The following is a 24621-nucleotide window of genomic DNA, read 5'->3' on the forward strand; positions in this document are numbered from 1 at the left end:
TTTTCGTTGATCAAATTCTAAAAGTGACTGGAAAGAAGGGCGTGTTCGTTTTCACGAAAAAATTGGTGCGCGCGTTTGTTTAAATAAAGTTTATTGCAAACTTAACAAATGCCTTGTCACCGGCCGAACTAACTTTGGGTGACTAATTTGTGGGATTCAGTGAATAGTAGCGGTAGATACAGTATAGCGCGATTGTTAGACTCGAATTCTTTTTGTGGCTGTGGACATTGGCTAAACGACAATAAATTAAATATTGCTTTTAAATAGTATTAATATGTAAATTGGTTTTTACTATTTTTATCGATACATTTGTCAGTATCTCTTTTTCAACCATCATTCATGGATTTAATACAATTCAACATTTTTTCGTCGGCAAATCAACATCATTAAGCATTTGTTTCTGTCTGCGATAGTTTACATCCGTTGCTGTCATGACACCAATATCATTCAGTATTCATTTTAACAAGTATCAATACCAGATGCTGATACTAAATACTTTACATTTCAATACGCTTCGATTTTTCCATACACATATTTGATTTCACTGTATCACTCAAAAATGACCAGAAAGAATTGGATCACTCCCACTTTTTACTTGCTGCATTGACAAATTTTTGTCTCATCTCTTCGTCTCCCCTTCGATCTTATAAAAATATTGGATTTTGATGTTCCAATTATTTTTTGAGAAAAAGTGTCAAGAACAACTGACCGAACAGTTTATTCATTATTCAGAAATTTTTCATCAAATTTTTTTAATCTCGCGTGCTCAAACTTCACCAGTTAATGTTTCCGCTGCTTCAGCTCGACTTTTAATTAATAATTTCATATCCATAATTTAAGTAAATTTGTATCCGATATTTTTCTTTCGACAAAGTTTTTTCTGTGACTTGATTCAACGTATTAATATGGAAAATACTGTATCAGTTTCACTGGAAGTTTTGCTTTACTTTTTTTTTACCTTCGGTATAATAATCCGTCCATTCGAAGACTGTTTTATATTTAAAAATGTATAAACATTTCAGAAGATTTTTAACTGCTCAGTTCACCGACGTATTTATATGTTATCGAACGAAATGCTACAATTAGACTACGGATTTTTATGCAAAATAAAAATGAACTGAATTCATTTCAAGATACAAGAGCTACATAGACAATTATTTCTTTTCTTAATAGTTTTCGTATAAATTCTTTAAACGTCTCTATTGTTTTGTATTTGATCTACTCATTCTTGTTATAAATAATAAAACCTGCGGTCTAATTAGTAATTTTCTGAGGCACCCTGTATAACAAACTGAGTAGATCAGATACAAAACAATAAAATCATGTAAATAATTTAAAGATATCGTTGTATTATTTTTTACTCAATAATATTATTACTGAAAGAAAGAAATGACTATAATAGTCCCTGTATCTCGAATTTAATACAGACAATTTTCATTTTACATAAAAATCCGTAATCTATTAATAATTTTTGTTATATATTATACAGAGGTATAATATTTTACGGAAACTAAATATTTAAACGTACTGTGCCGAAGAGTTTTAAATAAATGAAACTATGCTAGAGCTCAGCGCTGCACCATTCCATGTAATTTTTTGCAATTTTGTCGTCGCAAAATTGTAACGCTTCTCTCGTAATGCGTTTAATATCTCGCACATAGCGTAACACACATACGTATATTCAAACGTACGAAATTAAGCTTATTGCGGCTGGTATGATAATTCTTGGAACGTGTATAATGTGCAAACGTCGTGAACACATGTAATTTTGTGTTCATGAGATACTTTCCAAAAAATAGTATATCAAAGATAATTGAGTGCATTCTAGGACCACTATGGCTGTGGGTAACCATTGGCGAGATAAATGCACTATTAATAACCGTGTAGGCTTATTTAATCATATTATTAAATATTTCATTATTACAAGCATATAATAATGAAAATTCTATTGTGGCTTTCACGGCGCAGTGTATACAATTACAACTACAATGATGTGATATTATATTATTTGCAAGAAATCTCAAACTGCATCGACCAATGCAATGAAAAGTGGATACATCAATAAATTCGAAAAAGTATAATTTAGATTTTTATTAATGCTTTATTAATGATTAAAAATTTTTTTTTATTTTTGTTAACTTCAGATAATATAATAAATCGTTTATGTAACACTTTCTGGTATCGTCGACAGTTTCATAGATATTCGAGGGAATTGATTGAACTGAGAGTCAATCGAATAATGAAAATATTCTTTCTTAATAATTTCATTTTCTTATTTTCCATTCTGTAATAATCTCACAGCATTGTTACAGAACAGTGTTAAAAAGATAGGGGATCAAATCAATACATTCGTTATTCGCGAATAACGAATCAAATTTGTTTTTCTTTATCTGGAAATAACGACTGAAAATGTAATAAATAAATCCGGTTTATTCGTTACTCGTAATTAACGAACAAATTGGCCAACGATGAAATATTCTCCGATAAAACATTTACGGACATATTGTTTGTTAATAATTTTGTTCTTCCTTATATTTTCTAATAAATGATGGTTTCACCTTTAATTAATGTTCACACATTATTTCAATTCATTCCGATTTACGGAAATGAAAGTTATTTCCTGTAACACATAAATGACTATATTACGACAAATATTAGTCATTTTTGGTCATTGGTTATTGACCATGAATTAACTAACTATATTAGTCATTTGGGTGGATACGCGTTAAGACGTAGCGACGTCTCGCGCGTTTCTCCAGAATTCTAACTTACACCAGACTGAACGGGCGCAGCAATGATAGTGGATGATCGAAGCGACGTGCCTAAACAATTTCCTCGGTGCAACCACCTCGAATCGATCCCATTGAGTAATTCCGCGCGCGACGTCGTCCCTTCCGCGGACGTATTTCGAAATCCTGACCAGCGAGCGAGTTTATCCTTTTGGAGAGATTATGTGCTCCGTCTTTCCAGCAGATATTAGAAGTCCCTTCATTCCTTTTCTCGGCGTTGCCTCTGTACCAGGAGAATTCGCCTCGCGAGATTGGTCCGGCTAGAAAGGGCGAAGAGGAGTCCTCTCGCCCCGGAGCTGATAAATTTCTCAAGGATTATCCTGTCGTTCTTCGCGAAATAGTTAGAAAAGGAGAGTAAGTAGCGGACGGCGTCGGGGAGGGAGGAGTGGGAGGGGGAGAGAGGAGGAAGAGACAAAACGTCGCCACGGACCTGAGGAAATGGTTAACAGGACCCAAGAATACGGAGGAATGTTCGAACACTCGATGGAAAAGAAGGTAGTTTGCTTGGTTGCTTTGCTCGCTAAGACCGATCAGCTGGGAAAATGATTTTCAGGTGGGGCCGTTTCGGTCGTTCCCAAACTTTTCTGTCTTCGCGAAATGAAAGAGAACCTTTCTCCGGGTCGTCGCGTCGTCGTCGTCGTTCCAAACGAACGATTCGTCGAGCCCGGTTCGCCGTTTCGCTTGCCGAATTTGATGGAGAGATATTGCCGGTCCCTTGTGGCCTTTCGAATTCTACTTTTCTTATTTTATTTCCCCGCCGCGCCGCGTCGGCCTGGCTGTGTGTCTCTTTTAGCCGCGGCCTTTATAACCGTCGAGATTCCTCTGGTTTCCCGATTTCGGCTCAAAGGACGAGGCCCGTCTGGAAACTGGCTTTATTACTTTTTCCGCGCACGCCAGCCCGTGCCAAGAACGCGGGCCGCAACGCACGATCCTACTCGTTATCGACAATTGTTTAGACTGAGTACCGAGGGACTACTTAACTGTGCTCCTCCTCGCTCCGCCTGGAAGTAGTCCGCCTAAACGTACAGTGGCTCACGAAAGTATACGAACGCTTACGTTCACAAATTTTAATGAATAAAACAAGATGTACTAAACTAACCTGTATAGAACAATTTGGTATCTGTAGTAAGGGGGAAGTCTGAAGATTATGTCAGTAAAATTTGAAAAGGATTCAACAGCGTAGGCAGAGGTTATGATATATTTATTAGAAACACGCGTAATAAGTGACTCACAAAAGTATTCGAACGCTGCAACGCTGTTGATAGGTTTTCATCTTTCTTAGAAAGGAATGTACACATTACTACTAAATGAAAACATTGGTACGTTCAGTTGATTTTAAGGCATCGTTTCCGTAACAGCAACGTAGAACTGTACACAGTAGTAGTTAAAATGAAGACTAAAAAGTCAGAAACACAAAAGTGTGAAAGAGAAATGATACTTCGATTGCACAAGGATGGAAAATCATATAACGAGTTTGCAGAAATTATAAACGGAAGTAAGTCTACAATACATTATATTATTAAAAAATCAAAAAATGAAGGAAAAATTGCGAACAACGCTCGATTAGGTCGACGAAAGAAATTAACTGAAAGAGAACAGAAAATTATCATTCGCGAAATAAAAAAAGATTCTAATATATCCGCTCCTAAACTCACAAATATGGTAGCTGATATGTTTCATAAAGAAGTTCATCCCGAAGTATGTCGACCAATCTTACGAAATAATGATTTTCATGGCAGTATACCACGAAAGAAGCTATATATTAATGCGGTAAATCGAAAAAAGACTGGCTTTTGCAAAAGCATATCTCAATAAAGATCATTTTTTCTGGGATAAAGTCATCTTTTCGGATGAGTCTAAAAACATCTTTGCCTCAGATGGTAAAAATTAGGTTTAGAGAAAACCAAATGCGGAATTGGAATTAAAAATTGACACCAAACAGTGAAACACGGAGGTGGATCGGTTACGGTATGGGGGTGCACGGCAGCAAGTGGCACCGGAAATTTGGTATTCATTGATGGAATACTCGATAAATATAAGTATTTAAATATTTTAAGGAACAACCTTAAAGAAAGTGCCCGTAAATTAGGATGATTGAAAGACTTCCACTTCCAACAAGATAACAATCCCAAGCATACTGCAGGAATTGTGAAAGAATGGATCATATATAACACACCACATATGTCAACTACTCCACCGCAAAATCCAGACATAAATCCAATTAAAAATTTATGAGCTGAAATCGGAAAAAGATTAAATAAATATCAAATAACTTCAAAGGAGGTATTGAAACAAAAAATCATAGAAGTATGGAATTCCATTGAGTGTACTTTTACAAAATCATTGGTTTATAGTATGGAACGTCGATTGAGACACATCGTTACTGCTAAAGCTGGTCCAACAAAATATTAACATTACATAATGTAATAATATATGTAGCGTTCGAATACTTTTGTGAGTCACTTATTATGCGTGTTTCTAATAAATATATAGGTATAACTTTTAAAAGGGGGGGGGGGGTGGAATTGAAAAATTGGACTGGAAATTAAATGTTCGGTGTCCGTAGTACGAAATTTTTTGAAACTTGGAGAAAATTATGGGAGAAAATATGGTACGAGTACGAAAACGAGAACAAAACACAATCATAAGTGAAGTGACAAGAAACAAATTAATTGCCCGTGAAATTGTTAGCAAATTGCAATTGCCAATAACTGCCAGACGTGTACAACAGATTTTGCATAACACTGCAAATATTATTTATAGAAAATCGCAAAAAAACCTATGCTGATGCCACAGCACGAAGCTGCACGCGTAGATTTTGCAAAAAAACATGTGCATTGGACCGAGGGAGAAACGTTATTTTATCTGACGAGAAAAAATTTAAATTGGACGGACCTGACGGATGCAGTTCGTATTGGCACGACCTCCGTAATAAGAATGAACCAAAATTAAGTAGAAATTTTGGTGAACAGAGTGTAATGATATGGGGAGCTTTTTCCTTTCATGGAAAAGTAAAACGTTGCTTTGTTCCCAATAAAATGAACTCAGAGAAGTATACCGATATGCTGGATGAAGCATTAATTCTATTTTAGAAGTTGTAATTGGTCAAAGGGATTTTTTATTCCAGCAAGATAATGCAGCGGTACATGTTTTTCGATGTTCCCGTAATTGGTTCAAGGCACGAGACATCCCTATAATGGAATGGCCTGCACTCAGTCCTGATATAAACCCCATAGAAAACCTATGGGGTATAATGGCCAGAAAAATTGTATATGCCAATGGCCGCCAATATCCAAATATTAATGGCCTGAAGGAAGAAATTAGAAAATGCTGGGAGGAAGTACCGAATAGTTTAAGAAACAACCTTATAGGGTCAATGACTAATCGAATTTCTGCTTTAATACAAGATAATGGTGGTCATACTAAACATTAATGTCACGACTTTAATATAGTTTTGGTTTTAAATTGTTTTTTTATATGGTGCGTTTAAACGAATTTCGCCCAAGAAATGAGGTTTTGTTTCCATAAGTTCGTGTACATATTGGATTGTAATTATATGTATAAATGTCTAAAGTGTAATTATATACGTCTGGTTTGAATGTAGAACATTTTTCATGCGGTCTGGCTTTGTTCTCGAGTCGGCCGAGAGTGAACACGAAGAATGAGCGATAGGCTCGAAGCGGCGAACTATACAGTGGTTGGCCGAGCTGCGATATCTTCCGCTGGAAAAGGATAGAATATGACATAATTCTCGCTCTGACACTGAGCGGTGTCGAACGAACAGGTTCCAAAGGAGCAGAGGGGATAGAGATTTTCTTATTGCGAACCGAAAACATCATCGTTTTATAACGGAACAGAGCTGTACAGTGAATTCTCGATATATGTCAACAACACGGGTCTTGCCAGCGTCGTGTATCGTCCAGGAGACATACCCTAGCTGTGTTATGTTTACACTCCTCGGCGTCCAAAGCCTCTCGAGCTTCGTGACCCTTCACGGGATATAGTGGGGATAATTCCGCGACGTATATCATCCAGGCTTTGGCGAAATATATAGAGAAATTACTGTACTACTAATTTTGTTGCTCTATTGTATCTGTATTCGCATTTTATTGTTATTCAGTTCCACTCCGAAATTGTTGAAATTTTAAGGCCAGAAAAAAATAACATTACGATAATTACGAAGTTATTAAAAGGTCATTCCATACCAAATCGATCACTTTTTGACCTCGCCATCGGCAATTTTGTTCTAGTTGAAATATGTTGTAGTTCGCGTGAAATTAGGGGCGGGGGGGGTGTCAAGTTATCATTTTGTTTAAAAATTATAGACCTTCGAAATTTGCAATTTTTGCCCGTTTTGGCGAACATGGGCTTCACTTATGAATTTTTATCTCAGGTACTATTTGTCTGATCGAGCTATATTTTTTTTTGTTTTATTTAAAAAGGACTGGGCTATTGTAAAATTATTTTTTCAACCTCGATAATTAACTTTATAATGTCGAAAAACGTAAACGAATTCTTTTTTTGTATTTTCTTTGATAAGTGGTTACTAATGTAGTTCTAGAGGTATAAGTAGGATCATTTAGTCGCATACGAGGTCTGTTGGTATTGCTTTGAGACCAGCGGTATAGGCAATCGACCATAACAGCGGAGTGCACGACTCGCCTGTCTGAAACGGGGGTACACCGCGTCCTTTCCCAGCTCATTGTGACGTCGATTTTGATGACTCCATCTTTTTGAAGGGCTCATTTTGATGGGAAAATTTCAAGAAGTCTGATCATATTTTCCCAAATTTGAGAAACCTTGGCCCCTCATCGAAAAAAAGTAAAAAAAAAGAATTCGTTTACAATCTTCGACAAAAACAAAGTTAAAGTTAATATAAATATAAAGTTAATTATCGAGGTTGAACAAATTATTTTACCTGAGATAAAAATTCGTAAGTGTAGCCTAATTTCGCCAAAATGGGCAAAAATTGCAAACTTCGAAGGCCTGCAGTTTTTAAACAAATTCGAAGACGGCAAAATTAAGGACCCTTCCCCCCTAATTTCATATGGAGTACAACATTTATCAATTACACAAAATCTCCGATGGTGAGGTCAAAAAGTGATCGATTTGGCATGGAATGACCCTAAGTAAAAACCTCAATGTCATCTGGAAACCAAGAAATGTAGGGGGAAGAACACAAAAGAAAAATTGACCTTATTTATGAAAAAAATTAAAGCTAATTGTCGAAGCAGCAAGAGTCGCAACTAATATAAGAAATATTTTATTCAAAGATATTGAAATCATTTTAAACAGACTAATTTGCAGTACAAATTACATTTAATCCATTCTTCGCTTTATAGACTAAATCCATGTGACGCACTTTAATTAACGAAGAGAACATACTGTCTCTTTTCTGTTTAATCGAATCTATTTTTACAAGTAGCGTAATTTCAATATTCTATGAACATTTATTACAAACAGAAGGAGTTTATACTTGTTCCTCGGCATAAGTGAATACATAGTCTGCCTAACTGTCATCGACCCTTAAGTGGATCTTTAAAATGTACTTTAAAGATGCAACGATTAAATTAAATTATATTCAATATTTATATTTAATATTCATATCTATCGAAATGCTAAATAGAAACATAGTGAAATAGTGAAATTTCATCGACATCCACAAATAGTTATATTATTAATAGTTACACATTAAATAATTAGTATACGTTTGAGTGGGCCTAAAAAAAAGTAATTTGTAATTTCTACATTAATAGAATACCAAATATAACGACATCGATCTATACATCTATCGTTTCGATCAATTATACGTGAATGAACTATAATCGACATACTGCATAAATTTTATATATTTTTGTTTGCAACTGTTCATTCGTCTTGATCCGAAATTAAAACGAATGCTGAGAGATCACTGTACTGCTATTCGCGGCGACACTGTGCAGGCTAATTTTCATGAACAATTCATCCGTTACCTGCCAGTTAACATTTTATAATGAAGTAAACAACTGGAATGAGGTCACAGGTACAGGAACGCAGCATAGTGATCGTGCTGGTAATAAAAGTTCCCTAGGATGCAACGATAAATCACCGCTGTAAGCCACGTCCAATGCGAAACGCAGCTTTGTCTTATCCAGCTGTGATCCTAGACGCAAGGCGTTATTCTGTCTTCGGATTGGAAAGAAAGCAATGCGGTGCAAATATCTGCAACCCCGCCATTAGTGTAACAAGCACGGAATACACAGCTATTGTATTAAATTATTGTAAAGTTTGCTGAACGATTGCATCGCGGTAGAAAAATTTCTCTTTTGCCTGCGTAATTAATACGGAAAAAGTTTCAATTAAATAACGCAAAATTGTAACGAGCATTTTGAGGTGGTAGTATATAGATTTCTAAAGATAAGATGTTGCAAATAAAAATTAAATGATTTTCAGAGGTATATAACTTAATGTGATTAGTAGGTCAATTGTATTTCATGGAAGTACTAAAGGAATTATGGTAAAGATCCATTTACTTAGGTCTAAAGTGTGAGTATAAAGTCTAAGTATAAAGTGCATAATTAAAAACATATTAATAACTAGCCTACTATACTGCGGGGTTTGTATGTAAAATAAAAATTGTCTGCATTAATTGCGAGATACAGAAATAGCGTAGACATTTATTCATATTAGAGTTATTAAAGAATTGTTAGTTACTGGACAATGAAGTTCTCACTTTTTACACTATAATTTATTTAATTTCGGTAGTAATAAATTGATATTCAATGCCGTTAATTTGAGGATAATCATTCCTAAGTAGTACAATGGTGCCAGTTACCGTTGACCACCATTCAACGTGTTAGCAATGCAATAATATTTTTAAATTCTTTTAATGTTATTCCTGATTGCATTTGATCGACTCATTCTTGTTATTAATACATAAAATCCGCAGTCTATTAATAACGCAGGTTTTGAACTTGCACATTACACGTTCAAGACAGTAATTTGCAAACAGAAAATAGCTTTCTTAGCAACCAGTACAACAGCTTCCAAAATGATGATACGAAGGAATGAGAACATAACTTCCATTTTGTGCAATATATCGGAAACCAATAATGCTAGGCAAAAACTTTAGATTGCAGAGTTGGGTGTCTTTGCACGGTGAATCGATCTATGCGAAGAATTTTCATAAGAACTAATCTATGTTTAAGGAATATAGGAAAAATTGGCCGGATTTTTAAAAATATTTCTTATAAAATATTCATCTAATGATTAGCAAATTCTTTTTCTTCAGTTTACATTCGGTTATGTTTAATATCTACTTTCATTTATTAACAAAGTACAGAATTACAATGAATTAATTATAAAATTGTCGACTATACGTGGTTTCTCTTTAATGTGTAATGAGTTTAATTTGTAATGAGTCAAAACCAAATCGTTAAATTTATGCTTGCAATCGAACGTATTTATATTACAACCTTATTCACAGGTCGTATTAATTACTGTGTCATTAGCTACCGTAAAGATTATAAACATTCACAGTGATATGCTGTAATTTACATGGTGCAATGCAATAATTTACGACCTACACATTTTTAAAATTTTATCAATAAGCAGACATGCATGATATAATGGATGATATAATTAGATTGCGGATTTTTATGCAAAATAAAAGTTTTTTACATTGATTGTATATAATCAGTAAGTCATCTGGTTAGAATTTATTATATGTATACAATTAGTCACAAAAGTCTCCATACACCCTTTCAAATGATGTTACCTTTTTATAAATGGACCAAATGACTTGAGTTTTTTCAAGAAGTTAAAAGAATTAGTTAATAAATGACGTGTAAACAAATTTTAATAAAACTACAATTGACAGGAATTGTGATGAAAATAGTAAATATTGATCCAACACTTTTTTTATCCGGATTTGTAATAAAAATTTGAAAAAATACATTCTGTAGACTTAGTGTAGAGTTGTAAAATCAATATTTACTACTGTTTCACAATTCCTGTCAATTAAAGTTTTCTCAAAACTTTTTCGCACATCATGTAGCTAGCTGATTCTTCTAACAAGGGAACACACCAAAGTGTTAATTAGCGATTTTTATGAAACTTTGGGAAAAGGCAATTTTTAGAAAAATATGTCACATATTTTTTTTATTGGCAATCGTCCACATTGAAGGGATGAAAACAGCCCTTAAAATCAGGCGTCTATTAGAGCTAGGAGGGGTAATTTACATGGCGAAATTGTGTATTTTTTGTAATGAATAGATCTGTGAAAACACTATTTGTTTAGAGAGTATCTTAAAATAGAACACTTTTTTATTAGTTTTTCCAATTTAATGTTAATTACACCCTAATGTACACCCTTAATACAAAACACTGATAAAACTGAATTTTGAATTTTGCGTTTTAAAAAAAGTTATGTATGCAAGATTACAAAAGGGCAGAAAAAAACTAGCACTATAAGTTAAATTTATCAAAATAAATTTTATATTTGAAATACTCCATAAAATAGATTTTGCACGCCCAACTTTGAGGGTAGTTTACACTCCTTTAATGTGGACGGTTGCTGATAAAAAATACGTGTAAAATTTTTTTTCGAAAACAACCCCTCACAGAAATTTCAACAAACTCGGTGATTGACACTTCACACATCACTTGTTTTAAAACGCAAAACTCAAAATTCTGTTTGATCTGTATTTCGTATTACGGTATACACTTCTCGCACACAAATATTCAAGAAAATAGATTAACGTTAAATTGGACAAATTTAGAAAAGAATGTTACTTTTCAAGTTATTTAAACAAATGTTGATATTGGAAATCTGTTCCCACAGATCTATTCCTTATAAGAAAATGCACAATTTTGCTTTGGTAAATTACTCTTCTAGCTCTAATAGTTTCCGAGGTGTTCGACGAAATATGGTTCCGACCCCCAAATTTTGAGGGCTGTTTTCACCCCTTTAATGTGGATGATAGCCGATAAAAAAATGTGTGCAATATATTTTTCTAAGAACTTTTCTCAAAATTTCATCAAAATCGGTACACTTCGGTATGTTCCCTCGTGGGTCATTTGGTCCACTTTTAAAAAAGTTACATTCTATAGAGTGTATGGGGTCTTTTGTGGCTGACTGTATTATAATCTCAGTGTTTAGGTAGAAGAGTGCTCAAGTAACATTTTTATAAATATTAAGACACTCTTGCTCGGATCATGGAGTATTTTATAATTCAATCGTTACCAAGTACAGTAAAGTCTAGATCTAAGCCGAACGGAGCTACACGATCTTAGTCAGTTCGCCTGTTCCCTCCACTGGAGGGCATACCCCACGAAGGGCCAAGACCCTCGTGATGCCTCGGTCGCCGAGCAGTGTAAAGTGTAAACATGCCGCGTAATCCGATACCGGGTCGGGTATATCGGTGTGAACCACTACTAATCCAATAACAAAACTTCTTTATTTTTCATTATTTTTTTATGGGTTGCTTTCACTTATTCGTGGCATTTTTCTGATTCAAATGAGTAGTGAGCTTCGGCCGCACTGTCCGTGTTTACACGCGCTTTTCTACGTTCGGCGCGGTCGTCGGGGTCACAAGAAAATAGTAGCCCTACACGATCTATGTCACAGCGCGGACCCGAGGATTGGACTTGGATCGAGACTATACTGTACCAACATGTACCACAATAGTTTAGTACCATGTACTAAACAGCGAACGAAACTTTTGTCCCACAACTTTTGTGCGGAACGTGTCATTCATTGGTCGTATCAAGGTCGTCAGTAAATTCGCGGTCAAGGTTTAATTACACTATTGTGTACGAGTAATAAAGTTTAAGTAAAGGAAGATATAATCTGGTTCTAAATTGTTTCAGGTGCTAAGCCGTTTCCTGGACTGGAAAACCTACCGAGGTCGTTCTGGCATGAGCTCAGTTCGCCTTTTACCGAGGTAAGTCGGCTGCATAATTGGAACAAGGAGTTAAAATATCTGTTGAAAAAGCCACGGCCATGCCTTTTGCACCGTTTCATTCTGCATGCTGTACAAAACTGTTATCTCTCTCCGTCTCTTGATGACTGACAAAGTGCCTTGAACCTTTACGTAACTTCTGCATTGCAAAACATTTGGACGCTTCGCCGTAATTTCAGGAACATCGTCTTTGAATTTTAATTGTAAATATAGCTGGTGAAAATAATAAAACACTTCACACATTTAAATACATATATTTCGTGTATCTGAAGGTAGAAAATGTACCCTTTACACACCTTGTATATTGCATTTAATCTCCAGAGTAAACGTACAAAATCTTAGGTGTCTATGGTATGCAAAATAGTCATGAAAAGAATTGTAAAAATTAACTAATTTCGGTTGGAGATAAGTATAAGACACGTTTTGCAAAATTATTTCAATTGTATTTCGGGAACGGAACGTGAGTTGTAACTTCTACCAATGCCATCTGTAAGTCGAAGGTTCATTCTATTGCATACAATAATTATGTTTTCCTTGACATGTTCAATTTTTGAAACAGATTAAAAAATACTCGAAAAAATTGGCGCATTTTAGTTGTCTTCATCAGCTTAGTAAATACTCTCAACATCATCCTGTTTAGTAGTAGTAGCAGCCTCGAAAATAATAAGTTCCAACAATACAAGTTGAAATTGCATAGTATAACTCTAGTATAGAATTGCATAACTGTCACTGTTAAAGCCTAGGCATTCCCAAAATTAGCAATGTGCATTTTTTGTCAAAACCTACAAATGAGAATAGAAATAAAGTTCACACAGTTACAAATTCGAAGAAAGTTAAAATCTATTGAACAGTGCAACCTGAGATTGCAACAGTGCATTAGCAATCGAAAATACATTGTTGTTACTTTTATGAAGGTCCACTGTAATTTTAAGTGGAATGTCTATTTTGTATTAAATTTGAACAAGGCATGAAATTTTGCGTATCTCAAAATGAATAATCTTGTATTAAAAAATAATATTCAGTCAACGTGACTAAACACAACTTGGTTTACGACGGCAGGTCGTGTTTCTAAACAGAGTTTTCATTCAATTTTAATCATTTAAGGCATTTTGGAGAGAGCTTTGGAGCTTTTGGAGAGATTTGAAGTTCTGATGTCGTAGGGATCTCATTATAAACTTTACTTTCTATGCATTCCCATAAAAAATTAGCTGTTTCGTATTATACATTCAAAAATGGAATCAATGGAAATTATATTGAACAGTTTTTATAAACTACGCACAGTAGGATTTCGTGCAGACAAAAAGAATAATGATTTTCCTACTATCTACAACACTGCATTACTTACATGGAGTATTTAATCCTCAGAGAACTGAAAATAAATCTTATTAATCTCATTACACTTATTGCTTAACAATTAGTTACTTGGTCTATACAGTACGACCTTGATTATCGGTACCTCATGTTAGCTGAAGTGCGTGATCAATGTCGTTGACTTATTAAAATTATTAAAGAGAGAAACAAATTTTTATTTGCTTTCAGCATCTTGTAATTTACACAAACAATTTCTATTTTGCGTAAAAATCCGCAGTGTACTTATGAGCAATGCAGTATTAGACTAATGTACTTTTCTTCGTCCGAGGTCATCTGAAGGTTATGGCATAGTATGTCTTGATTTCGTCTTAATATATGCTACAATGTTACATGATAGAAAACCAATTTTAAGATTTAAAAAAATTCTTGAAATGTCAAAAAAATCATTGTGAGAGAAAATTCATGTTGTCACAGTACTCGTCGTTCTGAATCAAACAACTTTGCCTTTGGATAATTTTTGAAGATGGCAATATTTTATATATGGACAATATATAAAATTGGCAATATTTAATATTTACTATTAAAATATTAAATATAATATTTTATTTAATATTTATGATTAATATTAATGTTTAATGTATCATATTTTGGCAAAATTTTTTATTTTATATTTCTTTTTAGGGTAATATGGAAGAAACACCCTGAACAAGGGCGTCGGAGTAAATCTGGAATTCATTGTATAAAGAAAGACAGTTCAAATTCCGGGAATATGTCAATACATTGTTTCGTCGGTTTGCACAAAAGTAGTAGAGGGCGTAAAGAATGAAATTAGTCGATGTAGCCTCCGCTAGCTGCCAAGACCTTCAGCTTGGACCTGAATCCGCTGCAGGCTCGCATGACCTCCTCCTTGTCAATTTTCGTCATTACCTCGGTGTTGGTGGCCTTTAGGGTATCGTTGGTGTTGTGACGCTTTGCATTTACGTTTACCTCGACTACGCTCTACATGCAGTAGTCAAGAGAATTGCAATCGGGGCTACAGAGAGACTACAATTCGGGTGACCAGTGATAACAGAAGCTTTCGTAAAGCATGATTAAAAACTGTTTGTCAGAATTTCTTGGATGACATTGTACAGGATGTTCAAGTGGAGGTCATTTGAAGTAAGTTTTTCCGTGGCAAAAATTTCCGCCTCGGCTTTGTTAAGGAGTTATTAACGAAAAACACGGGCCAATCAGAGCGCTGCTATAGCGGAAGGATTCCGGCTCAGCGACAGATCCCGCTGGGCGCGACGTTGCCGTTGGCCGACCCACAATGCGTCAGCTGTTGCCTCACTCTGATTGGTCCGTATTTTTCGTTAATATCTCGTCAACAAAGCCGAGGCGAAAATTTTCGCCAGGGAAAAAGTTACTTCAAATGACCTCAGGAACCACCCGTTCCAAGGATCTTATTTGTGGAACTATCTGAAAAATTTCCGAATTTATCTCGACGGCACTGTATAATTCGGCGACACATTATATTGCATCGTGTTTGCAGGTATATGAGGTGGAAAGTATCGCAACAGAGACTGGCGGCACTCCCGAGCCTAGGCCCTTTTTCGAAGATTCGGAGAGTAACATTACCGTGCAACTCGGCGCTAATGTGTATATGCACTGTAGAGTACAAAACCTGCAGAATACTCTTAAGGTACGTTACCATTTCTCTTCTTTTATCGCCGGTCTCCGTGGAGCAACGTTGCGCATTTTGGTCGTCGCTCACACCCTAAGAGCACCAGTTGAATAATCTTGGAATGCATCCGTCCTGCTTAGGGGACGTTTCTTAAAGGATCTCAAAAGCGTTGTTGTACGGTCTCGCAACTGTGCACATGTTTCCGGGAAACTTCTTTTCTTTGACGGAATTTGTGCTCTTGCTATTTCATCTTCTAACGTTTCCCGTCAAGGACAGTTTACAAAGTAAGCAAATTATCAGTCTCATGAATATGGACGTCGTCCTTTTTCACGTAGGTACGAAGCAGAATGTTGCCTCTCATATTTTAAATATAACCAGAGTTGCGAATAAATGTTAATTTCATTATTCTCTCATTAATGTTTCATTTGTCACTAATTTGGTTACCAATTCCCGTGAACTCAATTATACCTCTGAAAATGCTCGGTTCTTCTTTCGGTTAGCAAACATTAAGCGAGCGAATGAAACAACGCGATTATCGTTTAATATTAAAGTAACGAAATTTTTGAAAAAATTTATGTCTTTTGTTACGCAGTGTGCCCGTATTCTAATCATAACATTGCGTCAAACACTTTCATATATTAAACGCAAGATTGATAGATTCTAAACACAACCCATTCCAGTTTTTAATTATAACAGATTGTACAGTATGTTCAGTAATTATATATGCAATGTATGCATGTGATTACTGAACAAATAAATAAGTTTGAAGCAACAGTCGTTGATGAGTAATGTATTTTCTAATAAAATAACGCAGTTGTTCACAGACCAAAGTGCACTCAAAAGTAGTTAAAAAAGGCCAAGATCTATACCTGACGTTAGCGTAAAAAAAAACTGTTAGACATAATTAGCCAGTACCATGTGCATCAAAGGAAAGTAATGACATTAAAATGTTGGAGACGCATTTCTTCTCCACATTCTACATAGTAAAGTGGGCTATATGAAATATTAAAGATAATATGAATAATGTAATTTTAATATTTTAGGAATACTGTGATATTCATTGTCTCACCAATTACCCGTCATTTCCCAATACTAATGAGTTTTAATAAATGTTTTAAAATAATTTATTACACCTACGAAGACCTACCAACATCAAGAGAAGTGTAATATAGTGCTTCAAAGTAAAAAAAAAGGTTATATTCAGAAGGGATGTGGGCATTTTGTCACGTACTATACCTGCGAGAAAGATGAGCGAAGAATGCAGGCGACCCTACCATGAATTGAGACTGATTATGTCAGGGATGCGTGGCGTTCCATGGCGAACAAGTGTATAAATTACTTTTATTGTTGCTAAGTTTGACGACAATAGTTTGTGAAAGTTGCATCCACCGAACAGGACTCTGAATTACGTGCATATCGACTCAATTGTTAACAGCTTATTGCAAAAATAAGCCTCGAACGAATAAATTCTAGTTTCGTATGATTTAATTCGTATAACAATTAGTTCTTATTATTTCTTATTTTTGTGAAATACTAATTTACTATACTTTTTCTAAATAGGTATTTATGTGGTATAACAGATTACCATTAGAAGAATATAAGTCCGATGAATTTTGCAATTAAACAGTGGATCCTCATGCAAAAATCATTTTGTTCCATTACTTTGTAATACTCAGCACAATACAAAATTTATTTCTCCAAAAGATTACACATAGTAAATATAAAATGAATTAGTTTTTATCATTCTTTATTTTTATTAAATGCTAATTTAGTATCATTCTTCTAAATAGCCTTTTACGCGATGTGTTAAGCGATCATTTTGTCAACAGATTATAATTAAAGGAATAAATCGGATCTTCGTGCAAAAGTTATTTTGTTACATTGTTTTCTGACAACTAGTACAATAAAAGCTTGACTCCTCTAATTATGAAATTACACGTAGTAAAAATGAAATAAAGTACGACTTGGCAGATGTGCGACCTCTATAAATGCATAATAGTCTAGTCATAATTCCGGTCGTCGATCTTAATGGATTGAAGAGAATGCATTAACGTCTTAAAATTCTTTTCACTATTTTGAATTTGACTTAACGAGTACTGTCATAAAAACCGCAGTCTATTTATTGCTTCACCATCGTGTTTCAATTAAATGACACTTTGTATTCTTTAGTACGTGTGGACTCGTGCTGCAAAAGAATTTCTCATTCTCAAGCTGTAACAAGGTGCGCGCAGAGCGCGAGATTTATTGAAGGCAACTGGGTCGAAATGTATGAGGTGAATTTTTAACATTGTTCTTTAAATTCCCGACTAGAAGAAGCGGTTTAGCTGTTCGAACGAAACAAAATGAACGCGATGATGACAATTCTGTCGCAACTGAGGAACAGGATGGAGAACAATTTCGAATTAATCTCGCAGCCTTCAACGCTGGTATTGTCAGTCTGAAATCGTGTTTCGTCCGTCGGATTCCTCGTTCTTCCTCGTACTAAAAGCTTTGCGTCGTTATCGTTATTTGCCCCGAAGAATTCCGTCGTGCTTCCCACACCCACTGAGAGAGGCGGCACTCTAACCCGTTACTAACACCGGCAAAGAAAATTTCGCGGATAGCAGCTAAATATTTTCTTCTTAATTTCGCGGTTGTTTGAGCAAAAAAGCCGCTATCGATGCAACACGCGCCTTATTCGCGACGGACGAAACCGAGAGATAAATGGTGATAAAGAATTCTCCGCGATCGTATACGAACATCGCAGTTACCTTTGAAACCAACGTCCTGCAATGGCCTCCTGGGGTCTCTCATGACGCAAAGAAAATTTCAGTACACTAATTTTCGTTACTGTATGCACGATAATTGCAAACACAGTGTTCACTCTGTATACGTCCCAAATGCCTCGCCGATAAAAGTCCCAGAACTATCCCCACTGCCGCGGGGTACACCCCGTGAGGGGCTAAGAAGCTCGGTTGCCGAGAAGTGCAAGGTCGCGTGGATCAAAGAATAGTATCGCGTGACCGATATTTGTCCGTGGCTAGAACCTTGTTTTGGACATATATCGAGTAAACACTACAATTACGAGATTCGATTCATTCAGATTCCGTGCGATTTTGATTGATATTTTATTTATTATCTAAATCTAAATCATATTCTATAAAGATTCCACTAAATGTTAACTCATCAAAATGACAATTATGGTAATACAAAGACACAATTATAATACACAGTTACTAGAATTAATTGTACAACTATTTTTGAGGGACGTATAAAGATTGAACACACTATGTTTCCCATTGTTAGTCTGAATTTGTGTATAGACCCGTAATTACTTGTTAATTTTGCAATCTATTCTTTATTTTATTTCATTAAAATGTAATTTCTCTACTACATTTTTTTCATTTGTTCTTCTTATACCATTTTACATTTATATTATATAATATTATATGTACAGGGTAGCGCAAAAAAAATGTTACCACACTTTGCGCTTTATAAAGATTCAAAGTGTGGCAACATTTTTTTTGCGACACCCTAAATATTGATTTCTTCTCTGTCAACCTTCCCAGGAGCAATTTTTTTGAAGTGAAAAAAAGTAGTTTAAGGTTTTAAGTTCACAAACATTTTATTTCTATTGTTAAAAGATTCTGTAGTGACTAGTTGTCCAGCAGGTTTTAATTATTTTTACTTAGAATAATTTTAATGTAAAGCAAACTAAACTTGCACACATGTATCAGTGACCTATGTGGCTGACTTTTTCTGCGTCCAGCGTGGGTTAAAGTACAGTATCTTCTGGCCGATATATGTTCCTGGCTAGACATTTATTTTGGACAAATATCGAGTAAACACTGTATTTCTTTAATCTCTTTGAAACACTTGGCTTCTCAGTCTTAAATTACATACCTAAAATTGTCATATTAAATTTTTACAGAATTTTAAGAAGGCCTCGGTGTGATATCATAGTGTGGTCATCAGAGTATAATTAATATTTGAGGGTCAATACCGTCTGATACTATTCTGTACCAGTGTTGGGGAAAATTAAATTTATTGAATTAGTTATGTAAATAGAATTTTATTTTTTATTCGAAAGTTGAAATACATTTTGTGTTAACAAATTTATTTCGTATTACTGTCAACGACAAGTTCGTTCCCAATGATGTATGCAGGTACATGACATTTTAAGAAGGCTTAAATTTTAAGAGTTCTTGGATTTCAATATGATTGGAAACCAAGCAATTGTTGAAAACCTAGAAATGGGTCGATAATCTTTAATAAAATTAAATTGATTAAAAATGAATTAAATACAATTTTTTCTTTGGAATATATAATAAATATTCCAATGAAACAGACTTTTGGATAACCTGTTTAATAAGCGAGTAATTTTAAAAGTAAATATGAACTGTGACCTATCAATTGAAAAGTGTTTGCTAAACATCATCATCAGTAGAAGTTTATACAAAATAAAAATTGTCTGCATCAATTGCAAGAAACAGAAGCCGCTTAGAAATTTCTTTCGTTCTTTAATAATTTTAGAAAATTGAGACGAATATGACAGCAGACTATTCTTTTAATCTTTTTGCTGTTTTAAATGACAACTAATCATTTTTGCAAAATCCATGCAAAAAATAATGTATAAAATCCGTCAGGCTTAACCAGACTGGACAATAATGTTAATTCAACATTGATAAAAATCGGTTTAGATAAATGTATGTTCAACTACATCTTAGCGAAGAATTTTATTCGTGTAGTGTATGATCAAGCGTAAAAGTTTCAGTTAAAGTTTGGAGTTACGGCGCTATTAGATGTTGATGCTATCCACGTGATTAATGGTATTATGGCTTCGCTTGCATTTGCATATAGTGAAACGCCAGAGAATTGCAAGCTAATAATTACCCTAATCATGAGTCTATAAGATTATACCATTTTTAGGTGAGTAAAGTGCAAAGAGATTATCTCAATTCTACTGAAATATTGCCCAATGTGAAACACGGTATAGTGCACGTGAAATTAATAAAGGATTTTGAATGATCAGTTTCCCAGTTTTGAATTTGTTTGTCCAAAATACAGACGAGTTTTTGCAGTAATTGTTTGATGTCAATTTTTATTTTTGACACTATGATTCGGCGTTCTCCATTTTCAATTTGGGACGCCATTTTACTTTCATCTACATGTAATCTATAATTACAGAGATTTTCTATTAAAAATTGCATTTTTGTTTCATAAAATAAACAATTATCGAAACAAGTGTTTTTCACCAATAGTAGTTAACAAAATCTTTTTAAAAATACCAATGAGGCTGTTGAAACGGTTAAAATATTTGGTAAACAAATTGTAATGAATTAGTAAAATGATGATTTAAATTCACTCTTAATTTACGTGCACTCTATATTATACTTCATTTTAATTAAAATCATTGATAATCAAAATGTGATCGATTTAATGTAAAATGACCTAAAAAGTCCAAAGAGTTCACAAAAAAGGGAGCAATGAGAAATTCAATTTTTTCAAATTGATGGTTTAATTAATTTAATCTGCATTTATATTGTCAATTAGATTTACTTTTACGTAGTCATCCACCGTAATAATGACGTAACGAAACGTTAAGTGCCCGATTATATGAATTCCAGCCGAGCGTCGCTCTAATTACACGACGATTAACAACTAAAATGCAAAGAGTCGATCAATGTGTAACGTAACATAAAGATATGGTGTACATTTACACCATATGTTACGTCATGAAGAAAATTTTTTAGCATTTCCATTCTATAAACGCTCACAAATAATTCAAGTGGTAAAAGGAAATCGCATTTACTCATCCGAATAACACTAAAATAATCAAGAAATTTTTATTTTATTTCGTAAGAGTGACAATACAAATGAACGCTTGCTAATGCATTTTGCTACGAGCAACTAATAATCTAATTAGAATCTAAATTTTTAGGAGAACGTAATGAACACACATACATGTATACCTTTGAACCTTTGAAAATGAGTTCGGCGAACACTGCGCAATTATTCGGTCAATAAATTCGTCTCTAACATAAGTTCACTGGAACGTTATTTCGTCTAACCGAAGGTTTGATAAAATCCACTTATCCGAACATAAACCTTAATTGTCAGAACTTATAATGATATACAATAGTGAGGAGAGCTAGTTGCGCTCGTATTATACGAACGATCTGGTTGTGCGAGCAGTTTGTGTCCCATAGGATTCATATAAATTGGAGTTCTGCATTCGCAGCTCGCGAATTAAAAATGGAGATACATTAACAGTTGTGCAACAGCCGACGTTTGTTTCACGTACACGAATTAAATAACTAAAAACTACAATTCAAAAGGGAGCAAACAGAACAAGAAGAAATGAACTGACTGAAAGGTATGAAATACGAACTACGTTTATTTTCTCGAGTGCACTGTTTCAAATATCAGGTCAGCAGTGTATGATAAATTGTAAACAATTGTTAGCCCCACGCGTATAGCTGAAAATAAGAGGACTTCACGAGAGAGCATGGCTCGTTTCCAATTATTTAAATATATTTTCCTTTAAAACGGTCGACCGTAGAAGTCGGCGAATTTTACCATGATGCATACGGATCCCACAACAGCGAAAAAAATATCTTGCCGCGCACATAAATCTGTTTAAGAGGCCGCGACAAATTCACCGAGCGACTCAGCCATTCTGCCTTGCATTATCCCCGAGCGGAACAGCATTCTAAATCGCATGCGGCAGTAAAAAGAGCGTCACGGCTGGAAATAGCGGCAAACGTTCCGCCGCGCTTATTGCGCGATATTGCCGATAAATCGTTGTCGAAGTCACCAATCTCGCTCAGAGTTCGCGACGACGACGACGCTGTGACGAGACAACCCCCACCCCCGGTCGAATAACACACGTGGCCATTTTGTTCACTTACGCGCAGTTGCCCGAAATTCAATCTTTCTAAGTGGAGACCTAGCAACAGATCGACTCGGTAAGAAGTTGCTCTGTTCGATTGAACTCTTGAACTGCGTGCACGCAAACTTTCGAAATTTTCGGTTTGATCCTGTTCGAGATACTCGCGAGAGCGTGCTAAAATTCCGAATGTAGTGTCGAATAATGAAATACGGTTCGTACATAGTGTTTTAAAGTCTGAAAAAACATAAACATTAATATTCACGATGAGACACAACTAACATAATAATATAAACGTGGTACTCAGGAAATTGTAATATAAAATTGATAATTTTATGCCTCCGAATTTTTTTAAAAGTCGATTTTACAACCAAATATTCTTAAATAATTCAGTGTCATGTGTGTCATTAGGTAGAATGTTCGTGAATTTTTTCGTAATTTTTCGTTGAGACGAGCAGAAAAAATAGAGCATAATTCGTTAAACCGTGCTCATCTTATAACTACGCTTTTGGTAGGGGTACCGACTTGAAACTTGTCACAGAGGGAAACTTGTTACATCGAATGATGTGACCAAAAATCAATTTGGGGACACTTTTGACCATCTTATCCGGCTATACAATAGAAACAAAAATATCACAGCACGTTGAGCATTTGCAGATAAATAAAAAATTGCATTATTAAGAATTTAAAAAAGTTACGTGGTCGATTGGATCGAAAATTAATAGATCTCGACGAAGTTGATTGGTATGTGATAGATACTGTATGGTGGTGCACTCATGATAGGGTGTTTTACGTAATATATCGTTATGGTGGTCATACAAAGAAACAGTACGAACGTAATTGACAAAAACAATTGAAAATATGCCAAACGAAGACAAAGATATTAGTTTTCATCAAGATTGAGATCCAAAACACACATCGAAACTAGCGTATGAATGAAATTCTCAGGTATTTAAAATATAAATTGATCAACACATAAATAATATGGGCTGTCGTGAAGAAGCAATTAAATAAAATATTTCTTCACCACCTTCACTAAAACAATTATAGGAGCAAGTAGAGGAACAACAAAGACAAGAATCTCAAGAATATTATAAAAATCTAGTAACAATTATGCCAAAACAATTTGCATCCATCATGGCAGTCCAATGTTCTTAAATAAAATATGAAATATAGTTCTTGGTTAGTATTTTGGATTGGTGCAAAATTGAGTCAGCAATAAAATACTGTAACTAGTGAATTATAATAAAATTATGATACTAATCTTTCTCAAGTTAAAATAAACGTAAATTATCGGCTTCTTGAGATTTTTGGCATTCTGTCTCAATAAATACATAGATAACGATTCTTCTTTGTTTCATTGGTTCAATTTTGCTTCTCGCGGTAACTCCGCGGTGTAGAAATAAACTGGAAATTTTTATCAAAGTGATTCATATCGGGGTATGATGCGACAGGAACGATAACGGGTGGACAGTATCGCAATATTGTCATCGATAATTCGTCGCATCACGATCCAGATAATGACCGGCCGTGAAACAGGTGCATTCTGACCGGCGGATATTTTTCTAAGGATGTTTTCGCCGATCCGGGGAATTAATGAGGGCCGTTTGAACGAGGGCGAGACTGGAATCCCGTAAATCCCGGCCAGTTAGCGTGACACGGAACAATTTCACTCGTCCGCTGCCGTAGTATCGTTGCGATTCGCTCGCGTGCAATTAGTGCAGCTCCCGGCTTACTTGTTAAGCTAATTACACGTGTATAAACTTCCGGTGGCTGTTACTCGAGAGAGGAAGAGACCGTTGAAAGTTAGCCTGGTCGTTATAAGTGGAAAAGTAGCGAGTTCGAGGCGCCAGGTATACATACAGAACCGTCACCCTCGCTTGATTCTTCCCGGCCTGTGACCGACTTCCGAAACTTCCGGACACCTAACCCGACTCTCTAGCTCGTGCAAGAGAGGAGGGGGAGAGGGGGAGGGGGAGAAAGAGACAAACTTCGACGATCGATCGTTTCGACGGTCAATCAAAACACAGACAAAACGTCTAGATCAGA

At 35.1% G+C, this 24621-nt stretch overlaps 1 protein-coding gene across 1 annotated transcript in view; it reads left to right on the top strand.

The window, feature by feature from the left end:
- The first annotated feature begins 13962 nt into the window (after positions 1-13962).
- Positions 13963-24621, top strand: part of LOC143361991 (uncharacterized) — a 59754-nt gene continuing 49095 nt past the window's right edge. Inside the window, exons 1-3 of the mRNA XM_076801758.1 lie at positions 13963-14080; positions 14149-14201; positions 15573-15722. Of these exons, the coding sequence (XP_076657873.1) occupies positions 13963-14080; positions 14149-14201; positions 15573-15722 (321 nt within the window). The remainder of the gene's footprint in view (positions 14081-14148; positions 14202-15572; positions 15723-24621) is intronic.

The sequence above is a fragment of the Halictus rubicundus genome, chromosome 2 (genome assembly GCF_050948215.1).
Source record: "Halictus rubicundus isolate RS-2024b chromosome 2, iyHalRubi1_principal, whole genome shotgun sequence".
NCBI lineage: Eukaryota > Metazoa > Arthropoda > Insecta > Hymenoptera > Halictidae > Halictus > Halictus rubicundus.